This window comes from Procambarus clarkii, chromosome 54 (assembly GCF_040958095.1).
Source record: "Procambarus clarkii isolate CNS0578487 chromosome 54, FALCON_Pclarkii_2.0, whole genome shotgun sequence".
Classification (NCBI taxonomy): domain Eukaryota; kingdom Metazoa; phylum Arthropoda; class Malacostraca; order Decapoda; family Cambaridae; genus Procambarus; species Procambarus clarkii.
This window is the reverse complement of record NC_091203.1, coordinates 17717698-17733987: the sequence shown is the minus strand read 5'-3', so window position 1 is coordinate 17733987 and position 16290 is coordinate 17717698. Positions and strand designations below refer to the sequence as shown.

The 16290-nt window shown below is 42.6% G+C and overlaps 2 protein-coding genes across 2 annotated transcripts; one reads left to right on the top strand and one right to left on the bottom strand.

Annotated features, from left to right (window-relative positions):
- Positions 1–9845: 9845 nt before the first annotated feature.
- LOC138352702 (protein IWS1 homolog) lies at positions 9846–10706 on the bottom strand. The gene has a single exon (XM_069305283.1). It carries the CDS (start codon positions 10704–10706, stop codon positions 9846–9848), a length of 861 nt encoding a protein of 286 aa, XP_069161384.1.
- A 2050-nt stretch (positions 10707–12756) lies between these two features.
- On the top strand, positions 12757–16062 carry LOC123771278 (uncharacterized). Its single transcript, XM_045763754.2, has 5 exons — positions 12757–12890; positions 13175–13255; positions 15002–15478; positions 15556–15746; positions 15844–16062. The coding sequence occupies exons 2-5, from the start codon at positions 13175–13177 to the stop codon at positions 15968–15970; spliced, it is 876 nt and encodes a 291-aa protein (XP_045619710.1). The 5' UTR covers positions 12757–12890; the 3' UTR covers positions 15971–16062.
- The last annotated feature ends 228 nt before the right edge of the window (positions 16063–16290 follow it).

Sequence of the window (16290 nt, the reverse complement as noted above, 5' to 3'; positions counted from 1 at the left end):
ATAGCATTTTATCAAATCACCTCATTCTTTGGGGCACACGTGAGGAACACAAATGCAAACAAGCCTGAATGGTCCCCAGGACTATATACAACTGAAAACTCACACCCCAGAAGTGACTCGAACCCATACTCCCACAACTGGTACGTACAGGGACGCCTTAATCCGCTTGACCATCACGACCGGACATAAGGAAGTGATAGCCGAGGCTATATGAACCACTTCCCCGCCGGCACTCGGATGGTAATCTTGGGCATAGCATTTTATCAAATCACCTCATTCTTTGGGGCACACGTGAGGAACACAAATGCAAACAAGCCTGAATGGTCCCCAGGACTATATACAACTGAAAACTCACACCCCAGAAGTGACTCGAACCCATACTCCCACAACTGGTACGTACAGGGACGCCTTAATCCGCTTGACCATCACGACCGGACATAAGGAAGTGATAGCCGAGGCTATATGAACCACTTCCCCGCCGGCACTCGGATGGTAATCTTGGGCATAGCATTTTATCAAATCACCTCATTCTTTGGGGCACACGTGAGGAACACAAATGCAAACAAGCCTGAATGGTCCCCAGGACTATATACAACTGAAAACTCACACCCCAGAAGTGACTCGAACCCATACTCCCACAACTGGTACGTACAGGGACGCCTTAATCCGCTTGACCATCACGACCGGACATAAGGAAGTGATAGCCGAGGCTATATGAACCACTTCCCCGCCGGCACTCGGATGGTAATCTTGGGCATAGCATTTTATCAAATCACCTCATTCTTTGGGGCACACGTGAGGAACACAAATGCAAACAAGCCTGAATGGTCCCCAGGACTATATACAACTGAAAACTCACACCCCAGAAGTGACTCGAACCCATACTCCCACAACTGGTACGTACAGGGACGCCTTAATCCGCTTGACCATCACGACCGGACATAAGGAAGTGATAGCCGAGGCTATATGAACCACTTCCCCGCCGGCACTCGGATGGTAATCTTGGGCATAGCATTTTATCAAATCACCTCATTCTTTGGGGCACACGTGAGGAACACAAATGCAAACAAGCCTGAATGGTCCCCAGGACTATATACAACTGAAAACTCACACCCCAGAAGTGACTCGAACCCATACTCCCACAACTGGTACGTACAGGGACGCCTTAATCCGCTTGACCATCACGACCGGACATAAGGAAGTGATAGCCGAGGCTATATGAACCACTTCCCCGCCGGCACTCGGATGGTAATCTTGGGCATAGCATTTTATCAAATCACCTCATTCTTTGGGGCACACGTGAGGAACACAAATGCAAACAAGCCTGAATGGTCCCCAGGACTATATACAACTGAAAACTCACACCCCAGAAGTGACTCGAACCCATACTCCCACAACTGGTACGTACAGGGACGCCTTAATCCGCTTGACCATCACGACCGGACATATGTCCGGTCGTGATGGTCAAGCGGATTAAGGCGTCCCTGTACGTACCAGTTGTGGGAGTATGGGTTCGAGTCACTTCTGGGGTGTGAGTTTTCAGTTGTATATAGTCCTGGGGACCATTCAGGCTTGTTTGCATTTGTGTTCCTCACGTGTGCCCCAAAGAATGAGGTGATTTGATAAAATGCTATGCCCAAGATTACCATCCGAGTGCCGGCGGGGAAGTGGTTCATATAGCCTCGGCTATCACTTCCTTATGTCCGGTCGTGATGGTCAAGCGGATTAAGGCGTCCCTGTACGTACCAGTTGTGGGAGTATGGGTTCGAGTCACTTCTGGGGTGTGAGTTTTCAGTTGTATATAGTCCTGGGGACCATTCAGGCTTGTTTGCATTTGTGTTCCTCACGTGTGCCCCAAAGAATGAGGTGATTTGATAAAATGCTATGCCCAAGATTACCATCCGAGTGCCGGCGGGGAAGTGGTTCATATAGCCTCGGCTATCACTTCCTTATGTCCGGTCGTGATGGTCAAGCGGATTAAGGCGTCCCTGTACGTACCAGTTGTGGGAGTATGGGTTCGAGTCACTTCTGGGGTGTGAGTTTTCAGTTGTATATAGTCCTGGGGACCATTCAGGCTTGTTTGCATTTGTGTTCCTCACGTGTGCCCCAAAGAATGAGGTGATTTGATAAAATGCTATGCCCAAGATTACCATCCGAGTGCCGGCGGGGAAGTGGTTCATATAGCCTCGGCTATCACTTCCTTATGTCCGGTCGTGATGGTCAAGCGGATTAAGGCGTCCCTGTACGTACCAGTTGTGGGAGTATGGGTTCGAGTCACTTCTGGGGTGTGAGTTTTCAGTTGTATATAGCCCTGGGGACCATTCAGGCTTGTTTGCATATATATATATATATATATATATATATAGTAGGGCCCTGCATAGTAGGCTGAGAAGTGCGTTCTGGCTATTAGGTACGACATATATATATATATATATATATATATATATATATATATATATATATATATATATATATATATATGTATATATATATATATATATATATATATATATATATATATATATATATATATATATATATATATATATATATATATATATATGCATATATATATATATATATATAACTGAAAACTCACACCCCAGAAGTGACTCGAACCCATACTCCCAGATGCCACGCAACTGGTATGTACAAGACGCCTTAATCCACTTGACCATCACGACCGGACATAATGAGGTGATAGCCGAGGCTATTTGAACCACCCCACCGCCGGCACTCGGATAGTAATCTTGGGCATAGCATTTTACCAAATCACCTCATTCTTTGGGGCACACGTGAGGAACACAAATGCGAACAAGCCTGAATGGTCCCCAGGACAATATGCAACTGAAAACTCACACCCCAGAAGTGACTCGAACCCATACTCCCAGATGCCACGCAACTGGTATGTACAAGACGCCTTAATCCACTTGTACATACCAGTTGCGTGGCATCTGGGAGTATGGGTTCGAGTCACTTCTGGGGTGTGAGTTTTCAGTTGCATATTGTCCTGGGGACCATTCAGGCTTGTTCGCATTTGTGTTCCTCACGTGTGCCCCAAAGAATGAGGTGATTTGGTAAAATGCTATGCCCAAGATTACTATCCGAGTGCCGGCGGTGGGGTGGTTCAAATAGCCTCGGCTATCACCTCATTATGTCCGGTCGTGATGGTCAAGTGGATTAAGGCGTCTTGTACATACCAGTTGCGTGGCATCTGGGAGTATGGGTTCGAGTCACTTCTGGGGTGTGAGTTTTCAGTTGCATATTGTCCTGGGGACCATTCAGGCTTGTTCGCATATATATATATATATATATATATATATATATATATATATATATATATATATATATATATATATATATATATATATATATATATATATACATATATATATGTCGTACCTAGTAGCCAGAACGCACTTCTCAGCCTTATATACATGGCCCGATTTGCCTAATAAGCCAAGTTTTCATGAATTAATATATTTTCTCTAATTTTTTTCTTATGAAATGATAAAGCTACCCATTTCATTATGTATGAGGTCAATTTTTTTTTATTGGAGTTAAAATTAACGTAGATATATGACCGAACCTAACCAACCCTACCTAACCTAACCTAACCTATCTTTATAGGTTAGGTTAGGTAGCCGAAAAACTTAGGTTAGGTTAGGTAGTCGAAAAACAATTAATTCATGAAAACTTGGCTTATTAGGCAAATCAGGCCTTGTATAGTAGGCTGAGAAGTGCGTTCTGGCTACTAGGTATGACATATATATATATATATATATATATATATATATATATATATATATATATATATATATATATATATATATATATATATATATATATATATATATATATATATATATATATATTTATATATATATATATATATATATATATATATTTATATATATATATATATATATATATATATATATATATATATATATATATATTTATATATATATATATATATATATATATATATATATATATATATATATATATATATATATATATATATATATATATATATATATATATATATATATATATATATATATATATATATATATATATATATATATATATATATTTTGGTAGCAGTCTTTCCTGTAGACATATATTATTAAATATGACCGAAAAAGTAAGATTAATAATTCTAACACGAATTTTCTCAATCTTTCATACATATCTTTTCACTGTTGGAGGTAAATTAAAAATCAATTCTCCAAAATTCATTTTTATTTCTAGTCTGACGCGACACGAGCGCGTTTCATAAAACTTATTACATTTTCAAAGACTTTTAGTTTACAAATACACAACTGAATAAAACTTACGCATCTCCGATTTTATATCTACATTTGAGTGAGGTGGATGGGGTGAGGTGGCATTAATAGGGTATTAATTTCATCAACACAAGACAGAACAAGAGGTGGCATTAACAGGGTATTAATTTCATCAACACAAGACAGAACACGAAACAATGGGTATTGAATAGAAGTGTTTGTAGAAAGCCTATTGGTCCATATTTCTTGATGCTTCTATATTGGAGCGGAATCTTGAGGTGGATAGAATATAGTTGTGCATTAATTGGCTGTTGATTGCTGGTGTTGACTTCTTGATGTGTAGTGCCTCGCAAACGTCAAGCCGCCTGCTATCGCTGTATCTATCGATGATTTCTGTGTTGTTTACTAGGATTTCTCTGGCGATGGTTTGGTTGTGGGAAGAGATTATATGTTCCTTAATGGAGCCCTGTTGCCTATGCATCGTTAAACGCCTAGAAAGAGATGTTGTTGTCTTGCCTATATACTGGGTTTTTTGGAGCTTACAGTCCCCAAGAGGGCATTTGAAGGCATAGACAACGTTAGTCTCTTTTAAAGCGTTCTGTTTTGTGTCTGGAGAGTTTCTCATGAGTAGGCTGGCCGTTTTTCTGGTTTTATAGTAAATCGTCAGTTGTATCCTCTGATTTTTGTCTTTAGGGATAACGTTTCTATTAACAATATCTTTCAGGACCCTTTCCTCCGTTTTATGAGCTGTGGAAAAGAAGTTCCTGTAAAATAGTCTAATAGGGGGTATAGGTGTTGTGTTATTTGTCTCTTCAGAGGTTGCATGGCGTTTCACTTTCCTTCTTATGATGTCTTCGACGAAACCATTGGAGAAGCCGTTGTTGACTAGGACCTGCCTTACCCTACAGAGTTCTTCGTCGACTTGCTTCCATTCTGAGCTGTGACTGAGAGCACGGTCGACATATGCGTTAACAACACTCCTCTTGTACCTGTCTGGGCAGTCGCTGTTGGCATTTAGGCACATTCCTATGTTCGTTTCCTTAGTGTAGACTGCAGTGTGGAAATCTCCGCTCTTTTCCATGACTGTTACATCTAGAAAGGGCAGCTTCCCATCCTTTTCCATCTCGTAAGTGAAACGCAGCATAGAACTCTGCTCAAATGCCTCCTTCAGCACCTACAGATGTCTGACATCTGGTACCTGTGTAAAAATGTCGTCAACATACCTGCAGTATATGGCCGGTTTCAAGTTCATGTCGACTAAGACTTTTTGCTCGATGGTACCCATGTAGAAGTTTGCAAACAGGACACCTAGGGGAGAACCCATGGCGACCCCATCTACTTGCTTATACATGTGCCCATCCGGGCTCAAGAAGGGTGCCTCTTTAGTACAAGCTTGGAGTAGTTTCCTTAGAATATTTTCTGGTATGTCAAGAGGAGGACAGGCTGGATCACGATACACTCTGTCGGCTATCATCCCGATTGTCTCGTCCACAGGTACGTTGGTGAACAGTGATTCTACGTCCAACGAGGCTCTTATCCCTGTGTCCCGTGTGCCCCGCAGTAAGTCAACAAATTCCTTTGGAGACTTCAGGCTGAAGGCGCAAGGGACATAAGGAGTCAGCAGGCCGTTGAGTCGCTTCGCCAGTCTGTACGTGGGTGTGGGTATCTGGCTAATGATTGGCTGAAGTGGGTTTCCAGGCTTGTGTGTCTTGACATTTCCATACGCATATCCAGGTTTATATTCCCCAATAATCTTTGGCAGGTGGAGCCCTGAGTTCTTGGCGTTCACAGTTTCGATCAGTTTGTTAACCTTTGCTTTCAATTCGGCTGTAGTGTCCTTCGTTACCCTTTGGAATTTAATTTGGTCAGAGAGTATGAGGTTCATTTTCGCCAGATATTCATCTTTTTTAAGAATGACATATATTGGCGACTTGTCACCTCTCCTGACAACTATCTCCTTGTTCTCACGAAGGCTTTTAGCTGCCGCTTTGAGCTCGGGGGACAGTATGGTGCTTCTGTAATTGCCTCGATTCTTTCCTCCTTCCGCAATAAGTTCTGCTTGTAAGGTATCTTTGGTAGTGACCTTCTTTTGTGTCTCGAGGTCGAATATGTCGTCCAACAGAATTTCCAACTCCACTTTCCGGGCCATCTCACTCGGTCTGGACATAACGTGACAGTTTATGCCCAGATTTAGGAGAGTGACTTGGTCCTCAGTGAGGTTAATTCCTGCAAGGTTCAGGAAGCCATCTCTTGGTCGTGGAATTGCCATAGATCCTCCATATAATGTTGTTAGTTTCTTGATAATCCTTGTTTCAGTGCTGAGGTGATGTCGGTCTGTGAGGATGTCGAGGTGTTGTTCAATGCGGGTACGGATACTTTCGTCGATGTTGCTATTTCTCCACTCGTTTGTAGCATGAAGTAGTTGCGTTTTGTTGTCTTTGATTTCATTCTCTGCCTTGTATATCTGATCACGAATCAGATCCTGACGATATTTTATCGTGAAGGCTTGATTCCTTGCTGCTGGGTCGTGCGTTTTAAATTAGTATATTTTGGTAGCAGTCTTTCCTGTAGACATATATTATTAAATATGACCGAAAAAGTAAGATTAATAATTCTAACACGAATTTTCTCAATCTTTCGTACATTTCTTTTCACTGTTGGTGGTAATTCAAAAATCAATTCTCCAAAATTCATTTTTATTTCTAGTCTGACGCGACACTTGAGCGCGTTTCGTAAAACTTATTACATTTTCAAAGACTTTAGTTTACACATACACAACTGAATAGAACTTACACATCTCCGATTTGTTTATATCTGCATTTGAGAGAGGTGGATAGGGTGAAGTGGTATTAATAGGGTATTAAATTCATCCTATCCACCTCACTCAAATGTAGATATAAACAAATCGGAGATGTGTAAGTTCTATTCAGTTGTGTATGTGTAAACTAAAGTCTTTGAAAATGTAATAAGTTTTACGAAACGCGCTCAAGTGTCGCGTCAGACTACAAATAAAAATGAATTTTGGAGAATTGATTTTTGAATTACCACCAACAGTGAAAAGAAGTACGAAAGATTGAGAAAATTCGTGTTAGAATTATTAATCTTACTTTTTTGGTCATATTTAATAATATATATATATATATATATATATATATATATATATATATATATATATATATATATATATATATATATATATATATATATATATATATATATATGTCGTACCTAGTAGCCAGAACGCACTTCTCAGCCTACTATGCAAGGCCCGATTTGCCTAATAAGCCAAGTTTTCCTGAATTAATATATTTTCTCTAATTTTTTTCTTATGAAATGATACAGCTAACCATTTCATTATGTATGAGGTCAATTCTTTTTTATTGGAGTTAAAACTAACGTAGATATATGACCGAACCTAACCAACCCTACCTAACCTAACCTAACCTAACTTTATAGGTTAGGTAGCCGAAAAAGTTAGGTTAGGTTAGGTAGGTTAGGTAGTCGAAAAAACATTAATTCATGAAAACTTGGCTTATTAGGCAAATCGGGCCTTGCATAGTAGGCTGAGAAGTACGTTCTGGCTACTAGGTACGACATATATATATATATATATATATATATATATATATATATATATATATACATATATATCCTGGCCAGGGAGGATTTACTGGGTGCAAATCCTTAAATGTATCATCTGTTTAACTCAACAGTAAAATGTGTACTTGGTTGTAAAAACGATTCTTCGCGGCGGGGATCGTATTCCAGGGACCTGCCCGAAACGCTACGCGTATGAGTGACTGTACAAGAATGTAACAACTCTTGTATATATCTAAAAAAAAAAATACTAATTAAAAAAAAAATATATAGGACTGACAACAGGAGATGCTTTTTCACCCAAGTGTCAAAACTCTTTAAACTTTTAAAGTACAGCTGTAAAACATCATTAAGGCAAATGGGAGACTTCGACAAGCCGCCGGCATCTTGTCGTCGAGAAGTCTGTTGGTAGTTACTCTTAGGAAAACTCAGTTCCTGAGCCCAGTATATGCCTCAGTAACATTTTCCACTACCACCTATACAAGGTTATTTGTAGACGAACTATTCTAATGTTTTAGGATTACTTCCTGTTGACAGTGTGCTGATGTTGACACAAATTTCCTGTAGAAGTGAAAGCGTGTTAGTGTCTGTGCGAGAGAATACATGTACTGGTTCCCGATTATTGTGTAGTAATTCCCTGTACTAATACGTTTGCAAGACAAAATTGCTAATCAACTCCTTTTTAATTTCCCGGATATATAAAATAAATGCCAATAAACGGTTAATAACTTTGAGCCGCTCTAAACAGGTGTTAAGAATGAGTCTGTTTACCTTAATGTGTGCCTTGAAGTTCTAGCGCGCTGCAAACGAGTGCTGGGAAGCGCTCTGGTAATCTGTGAGCAGCGGGAGATGAGGTGTGTTTATGTATGTGATGTGCCGCCCGCCGTTCCCCAACCCCCCGCCCAGCCATAACTACCACCCAGGGACTTGACGTCACGAGACCAACAGGCGGCAGCTGAAGCACCTAACGGCGCCAACACAGTCGCTATTGAACCTCCTGATCCCTCTGTCTGACCCTTCAGGCTGACCCTCCTTGCTGGCCCTCCTAGTTGGCCCTCCTGGCTGGCCCTCCTGGCTGGCCCTCCTTATCCTCCTGGCTGGCTCTCCTGGCTGGCCCTCCTTATCCTCCTGGCTGGCAATCCTGGCTGGCCCTCCTGGCTGGCCCTCCTAGTTGGCCCTCCTGGCTGACCCTCCTTGCTGGCCCTCCTTGCTGGCCCTCCTAGTTGGCCCTCCTGGCTGGCCCTCCTGGCTGGCCCTCCTTATCCTCCTGGCTGGCTCTCCTGGCTGGCCCTCCTTATCCTCCTGGCTGGCAATCCTGGCTGGCCCTCCTGGCTGGCCCTCCTGGCTGGCCCTCCTTATCCTCCTGGCTGGCTCTCCTGGCTGGCCCTCCTTATCCTCCTGGCTGGCTCTCCTGGCTGGCCCTCCTGGCTGGCCCTCCTTATCTTCCTGGCTGGCCCTCCTTATCTTCCTGGCTGGCTCTCCTGGCTGGCCCTCCTTATCCTCCTGTCTGGCTCTCCTGGCTGGCCCTCCTGGCTGGCCCTCCTGGCTGGCCCTCCTTATCCTCCTGGCTGGCTCTCCTGGCTGGCCCTCCTGGCTGGCCCTCCTGGCTGGCCCTCCTAGTTGGCCCTCCTGGCTGGCCCTCCTGGCTGGCCCTCCTGGCTGGCCCTCCTGGTTGGCCCTCCTGGCTGGCCCTCCTGGCTGGCCCTTCTAGTTGGCCCTCCTGGCTGGCCCTCCTGGCTGGCCCTCCTGGCTGGCCCTCCTTATCCTCCTGGCTGGCCCTCCTGGCTGGCCCTCCTTGCTGGCCCTCCTGGCTGGCCCTCCTGGCTGGCCCTCCTGGCTGGCCCTCCTGGCTGGCTCTCCTTATCCTCCTGGCTGGCCCTCCTGGCTGGCCCTCCTGGCTGGCCCTCCTGGCTGGCCCTCCTTATCCTCCTGGCTGGCTCTCCTGGCTGGCCCTCCTTATCCTCCTGGCTGGCTCTCCTGGCTGGCTCTCCTTGCTGGCCCTCCTGGCTGGCTCTCCTGGCTGGCCCTCCTGGCTGGCTCTCCTGGCTGACCCCCCTGGCTGTCTCTTCTGGCTGGCTCTCGTGGCTGGCTCTTCTGGCTGGCCCTCCTGACTGGCTCTCCTGACTGACCCTCGTGGCTGGCTCTTCTGGCTGGCTCTTCTGGCTGGGTCTCATGGCTGGCTCTTCTGGCTGGCTGTCCTGGCTGATCCTCTTGGCTGGCTCTTCTGGCTGGCTCTCCTGACTGACCCTCCATGCTGACCCTCCTGGCTGGCTCTTCTGGCTGGCTCTCCATGCTGACCCTCCTGGCTGGTTCTTCTGGCTGGCTCTCCTGGCTGACTCTCCTGGCTGACTCTCCTGGCTGACTCTCCTGGCTGACCCTCTTGGCTGGCTCTCCTGGCAGGCTCTCCTGGCTGGGTCCTCTGGCTGGCTCTCTTGGCTGGCTCTCCTGGCTGACCCTCCCGGCTTGCTCTTCTGGCTGGCTCTCCTGGTTGGCTCTTCTGGCATGCTCTTCTGGCTGGCTCTTCTGGCTGGCTCTCCTGGCTGGCTCTCCTGGCTGGCTCTCCTGGTTGGCTCCTCTGGCATGCTCTTCTGGCTGGCTCCTCTGGCTGGCTCTCCTGGCTGGCTCTCCTGGCTGGCTCTCCTGGTTGGCTCTCCTGGCTGACCCTCCCGGCTTGCTCTTCTGGCTGGCTCTCCTGGTTGGCTCTTCTGGCATGCTCTTCTGGCTGGCTCTCCTGGCTGACCCTCCTTGCTGGGTCTCCTGTCTGGCTCTCCTGGCGGTCTCTTCTAGCTGTCGTTCCCCACCATTACCCCCTCCCATGTCTATCGTCTTCCCCACCATCTCTCACTTCCGTCCCCTTGTCATCCCCACCATTCCCCACTTCCTCGTCCGATGCCTTCCCAAATGATCTGATGCTCCCATCAGAAAATTGGTAACATCGAGTGATCTGATGTTCCCATCACTGAATTATAAGAAAAATAGTTAAAAAATGAAATGAAAATATGAAACAAATAAAAAAATAAACTATACTCTCGAAATGAACAGAATAGTAAACAACACAGCTCAATTCCAATGCAATTCACACAAAATAATTACATCAAAATGAAAAAAAATGAAAATGTATGAAAATTTAATTTGTCAATGCAATTGAGAACATTGAAATGGAATTGTAACATTTTAGTATAGCGTGTATTGCTCTTACATACAACAAATGATGCTGTTTTTGGAAAAAAAGTTTTTTACCTGTCACAGGTGTGGCATCTATACATATTCTTATGAAATGAACGGTATGGTAAACAACACAGCTCAATTCCAACACAAATGTCGCACAAAATAAATCAATAAAAATTAAAATAAATCGAAAACTATAAAAATTAAATTTATCAATGCAATCGGAAACATTGAAATGGAATTTGTAACACATTTAGTATAGCATGTGTGTTGCTATTATGTGCAACAGATGGTGCTGTTTAAAAAAACAAATATGTTTTTATCTGTCACAGGTGTGGCATCTATATGGTAGGTATATAAAAAGTCTTTGAAAATGTAATAAGTTTTACGAAACGCGCTCGTGTCGCGTCAGACTAGAAATAAAAATGAATTTTGGAGAATTGATTTTTGATTTACCTACAACAGTGAAAAGAAATGTACGAAAGATTGAGAAAATTCGTGTTAGAATTATTAATCTTACTTTTTCGGTCATATTTAATAATATATGTCTACAGGAAAGACTGCTACCAAAATATACTAATATATATATATATATATATATATATATATATATATATATATATATATATATATATATATATATATATATATATATATATAAACATGTTGTACTGAACAGGGTGAGGAAAGCTTGAGCTACCTCATCCCTTTGTGTGTATTTTACCTCAATAAACTTTTTTTTAATTTCAATTTCAATTCTCCACTCCACTCCATTAAATATATATTACCATGATTCTTTCATCTGCAATAGTGTCATTGGTGATAGAGGCGATTCTAAATATACCTTTGCTCCGTTCTCGATTAAATCCTTTAAATTCTCCTTGACTATTGGAGCTATCTATAGATTTTCCAATACTAACGTAGCATCATTCTCAGATAACCTAAGAAATCTTATCATAAACAACAATCTAAACAAAAATCCCATCATTCCAAGAGGAGACTTCAATATTGACCTAGGTCAGCAAAATAGCCTCCAAGTCGACTGTTTCCGAAACAGCACGAACTCCTGTATGCTAATCCCCACAATCACCAGGCCCACCCGAATCACTCAAACATTTGCTACTACCCTGGATCACTTATGGACTAACATAACAGCTCCCCTTGCATCTGATATAATCACTGACAGAACAACTGACCACTATCCTACCTTCCTCGTAGCGAACATGGACATAACACCACCAGCTAATTTTTTTATTTATAAATGAATAAATAACAATTAACAGGGTCACCAACGAAAACGTTTGAAGAAGCGCCGTCTAGAATGACTGAGGTCAGTCCCGCGAGACTAGTTATTCGATCTGTCTCACCTCATTATGGACTCATATTTGTTTAATATTTACATTTATATAGTAGCTTAAACACGGCAAAATAATTGGAAACATTGTGATTAGTGAAGGTCAGTGAAGTTCAAACTATATAACATAGACAGGCAACTAAATTAATAATTATTATAATTTAAAAACAGACAATCATAACAATTACTCAAGAAAGTCAATGATTTAATGTAATTGGGAACGGAATGAAATAGTACCACGTTCTCCTGTAGTTGCAACACCCGTCAATAGATGGCGCTAATAGGTTGGTAGAGCGTTGGGTTGGGTGATACATGAACATACATTTTATAGGGAGCTTTCCTATCCTTGTTCCACAGTCTGTCGTACTAACGTCTGTTTGTAGTGTGTGGGGGGAAGGCAACGAGGTGGGGCAGCGTTCCTGTGGTTGTCATTCTAGGCATTGCTTTCTTTACTGGTAACATTTCTCCTGTATATCAAGGTTTGTCACTTTTTTAGTATTAAGTTTATGTATTAATTTATTGGTGTGCAGTAAAGTCTTCCCCTTCTTTCCCTCCAGGGCAATTCCTGCGTGGGCCTGAAGTCACTGGCTGGCCCACTAAGTCTTACTTGGTTCAGTTTTATTTATGCGGAGTACGAGTGTTTGACTCTTTGTGGTAAATCCATATGTATATCTTGGAAACTTTTCTTGTGAAGTTCTGCTAGTGTATGCAACAGCAGTCGCTAACTTCAGATTTTGAACAGTAAAGCAGTTATTAATTTCAGATGCATTCGTATTCCTGGATATTGCTGCTATGGACGACCCTGGTGGTGTCCAAAGTGCTGGTCGTTGCACAGATCTCCAACGTAAGTAAAATGTTTGTTGGTTAAATATTCACCACAGTGTGTTAGCACACGTTTGTACCTAATGAGTTCATATATATCGTGGCATGTTAACAAATTTCATTACTTCTTGGCGATTTATGAAATTGCTTGACTTAAGCTAATCTTGCTAAGAGTAGCTATGCTTACACTTTACCTTGTATTAAATCACGAATTTTTCAAATAATAAATGACTTAATATAAGAAAACGATTAACTTCAATCACGCTAAACCATACATTTAATTTTTAAGCCGTAATCCTGAATATCTAAATGACACTTGATATAACTAGTGTTAGAAGAATATGCCTGGATACTTTCCGCAGAAAGTAAACGTAGACTTTGAATAGTAATCAATTGCAATTTTTTTTTTTTTTCTTATAAATAAATCTAGGCATTCGACTACCCTGACATCTTTACTCCATGGGAATAAGTCTTACAATTTGCCTGTTGGTAGCATTATCTTTTTGGCGATTCTCGCCTAGAGACCAGCACTTGCCTTAAACACTCCTGTAAATGCAAGTCTTAACACTTTAGATTTTAACGGTGTTAAAACTTTTGAACTCGATAATGGCACACACGTGTATAAAATACTGTCTGGAAATATTGGGCGTTTAAGTGTCCTGGCTAAGCTCTAAATTACTGCCTTTAATTAAACACCCCCTTATCGTTTCCTAGTTAATTTTCCAGTATGTATTTGCATCTTACTAAACAGAAGAAACTAGCAATTAAATTGCCTTCTCTTGGGAGGTTGGTTGAGGCTTCAATTCAGGGACTCCTGTGATGTAAAAAAGATCTGCTTCTATTAAAACTTTAGTAGTTTGTTTCCCGAGGACGATTAAAAATTGTCATGATGCTACCATGACACAACCGGTTGTAACGTACGTCCTTAAAAAGAAAGGAATATGTGCAATTGCATTGTTCAGACCTGTGCAAAACTACATGCATATGTAGTATATATAAATAAAAATGGATATGTTTGTTTATGCATAATCGCTAATCTCAAAGTTCACCACAGATTGCTTTGAAATTTTCACACAACGTTCCATTCGAATAGGCGCGTATTTTTATATCTACTATATATCTGCTTCACCTGAGACGGGGAAAAAAAACATGTTTCTTGAAAAACGGCATCTGTTGGTCGTAAGAGCAGCACACGGCTCTACTAAATATAGAGCATCTCTACTAAATATTAAAATTCCATTTCAATGTTTCTGATTGCATTGATGAATAGAATTTTCATAGATTTTCATTTATATTACTTTTTGTGATTGGAATTGAGCTGTGTAATTAGTTTCGTGAGTATAATTCCCCCCCCCCCCATTTCGTCTTTTAACTCTTATTTCAGTGAAGGGAACATCAGATCACTGTTCACAATTTTCTGATGAACGGCAAACCATTTGGGAAGGCATCAGACAAGGGAGTGGGGAATGGAGATGACAAGGGGACGTTAATGAGATGGTGGGGAAAGATGAGGCGACGAGAATGGTGTGGAGGACAAAGGGACAGGGAAGGTTGCTGTGTGCTGTGCTGAGTCACAGCAATGCGTGGCCGGGTACTGCTAGTCTTCAATAAATGTGGAACCTACTACAAAATTATCTAAATTTACCTAAGGCTCCAGTTTTTGGTGCTTCCTAGATTTTGACCATTAGTAAAGAAATTCTTAATTTCATAGCAAGCTTGCTACTCCTATTATTATTTAAACTAATTTTATTCCTTCCAAACACATCAGCCAGGTTATGGGAGTCAGACCAGAGGACCGGGAGATGCGGGTAATGCTGGTCAGAGAGGTTCATCGGGTCAACAAGACAGCAGTCCAGTTGTAGGTGGCGGTCCGGCCGTCGTCAGCGGTTCGCGTCTGGGTGCTGGATTAGGCCTTGGCAGCAGTAAAGGAATAAATATTAACCTCGGCCAAGGCATCGGCGGCGGTCCAGCTAGTACTTCTGGGCAAAGAGTCACCGGCGGTGAGAGGGCTGCACAGGTCAGCAGCGGGCCTCGAGCTACCTCTGGCAGCAGCGGTCCGGCTTCTTACGCTGGGGCAAGGTATGGCAGTCCTCAAGTGAGCAGAGTGGATGCACTATTTAACCCCACTGTCACCCAGCTCTTCACCGTCGACCGCTTCGTCACCCTCACTGATCAGGCTTTCCAGAGTGTGGCTGTCACCCTCACTTCCCTCACAGTCCAGACTGTTACCACTGGAACACGCGGGGTGAGTACTTGGTATGTATTGTGACAAACGATGGTCTGGAGGCTGAGCTTAGACTAGCTAATTGTTGTCTTACACAGGTGGTCCAGACGCCGGTGGATGACCGCGTCGCCCTCCAGACAACGGTAGTTGTCAGACCTTCAACACTAACGGTCACGTACGTGCAGTCAGACTTCAGGATTGTGACTGAAAGGTCTTTAGACTACGTGACCATCGCTCACACCTCTTACGTCATCATGCAGACTACCTACACTACTACTGCTACCCAAGTGTAAGTTTGATGCCAATGCTAGAGTATTTTATTGTAACTGCCAGCCTTTTGATTACTTGTAAAAGTATTGGGTAATTGGCCACTTTACTCCCCACAGGCTGTCGTACACGACAACGCTGGTGAGAACAAACATCAATACTAAGAGCACGGTGTTCACGGACTACCGCACAGTCACCGACACAGTCCTCGTCCCCGGAGCCCGCTACGGTTATAGACAGCTCTAGCAAGTTCATTAGTGTTAAGGGTTTAAAGATCGTAATATTAAACATGTATAACAGTATCGGTGTGTATGGTCTATTAAAACCTAATAAAAGCATTGGGTGTTCTTTTAATACCTGACTTGGTGTAAATGATAAATAATTGTGCCTATTTACTAGAGGTGAAATCTGTTTAGAGGTTAAGATAGTGTATACCTATAAGCTTTATTCCTAAGGTTGGTACAGCTTTAATGTTACACTAAAAGGCTACTTTCACGACAAGAATGTTCACCAACTATTCAGCACAGAGCCTTGGGAAATGGTCAGTGATCCAACGAAGCACGTCT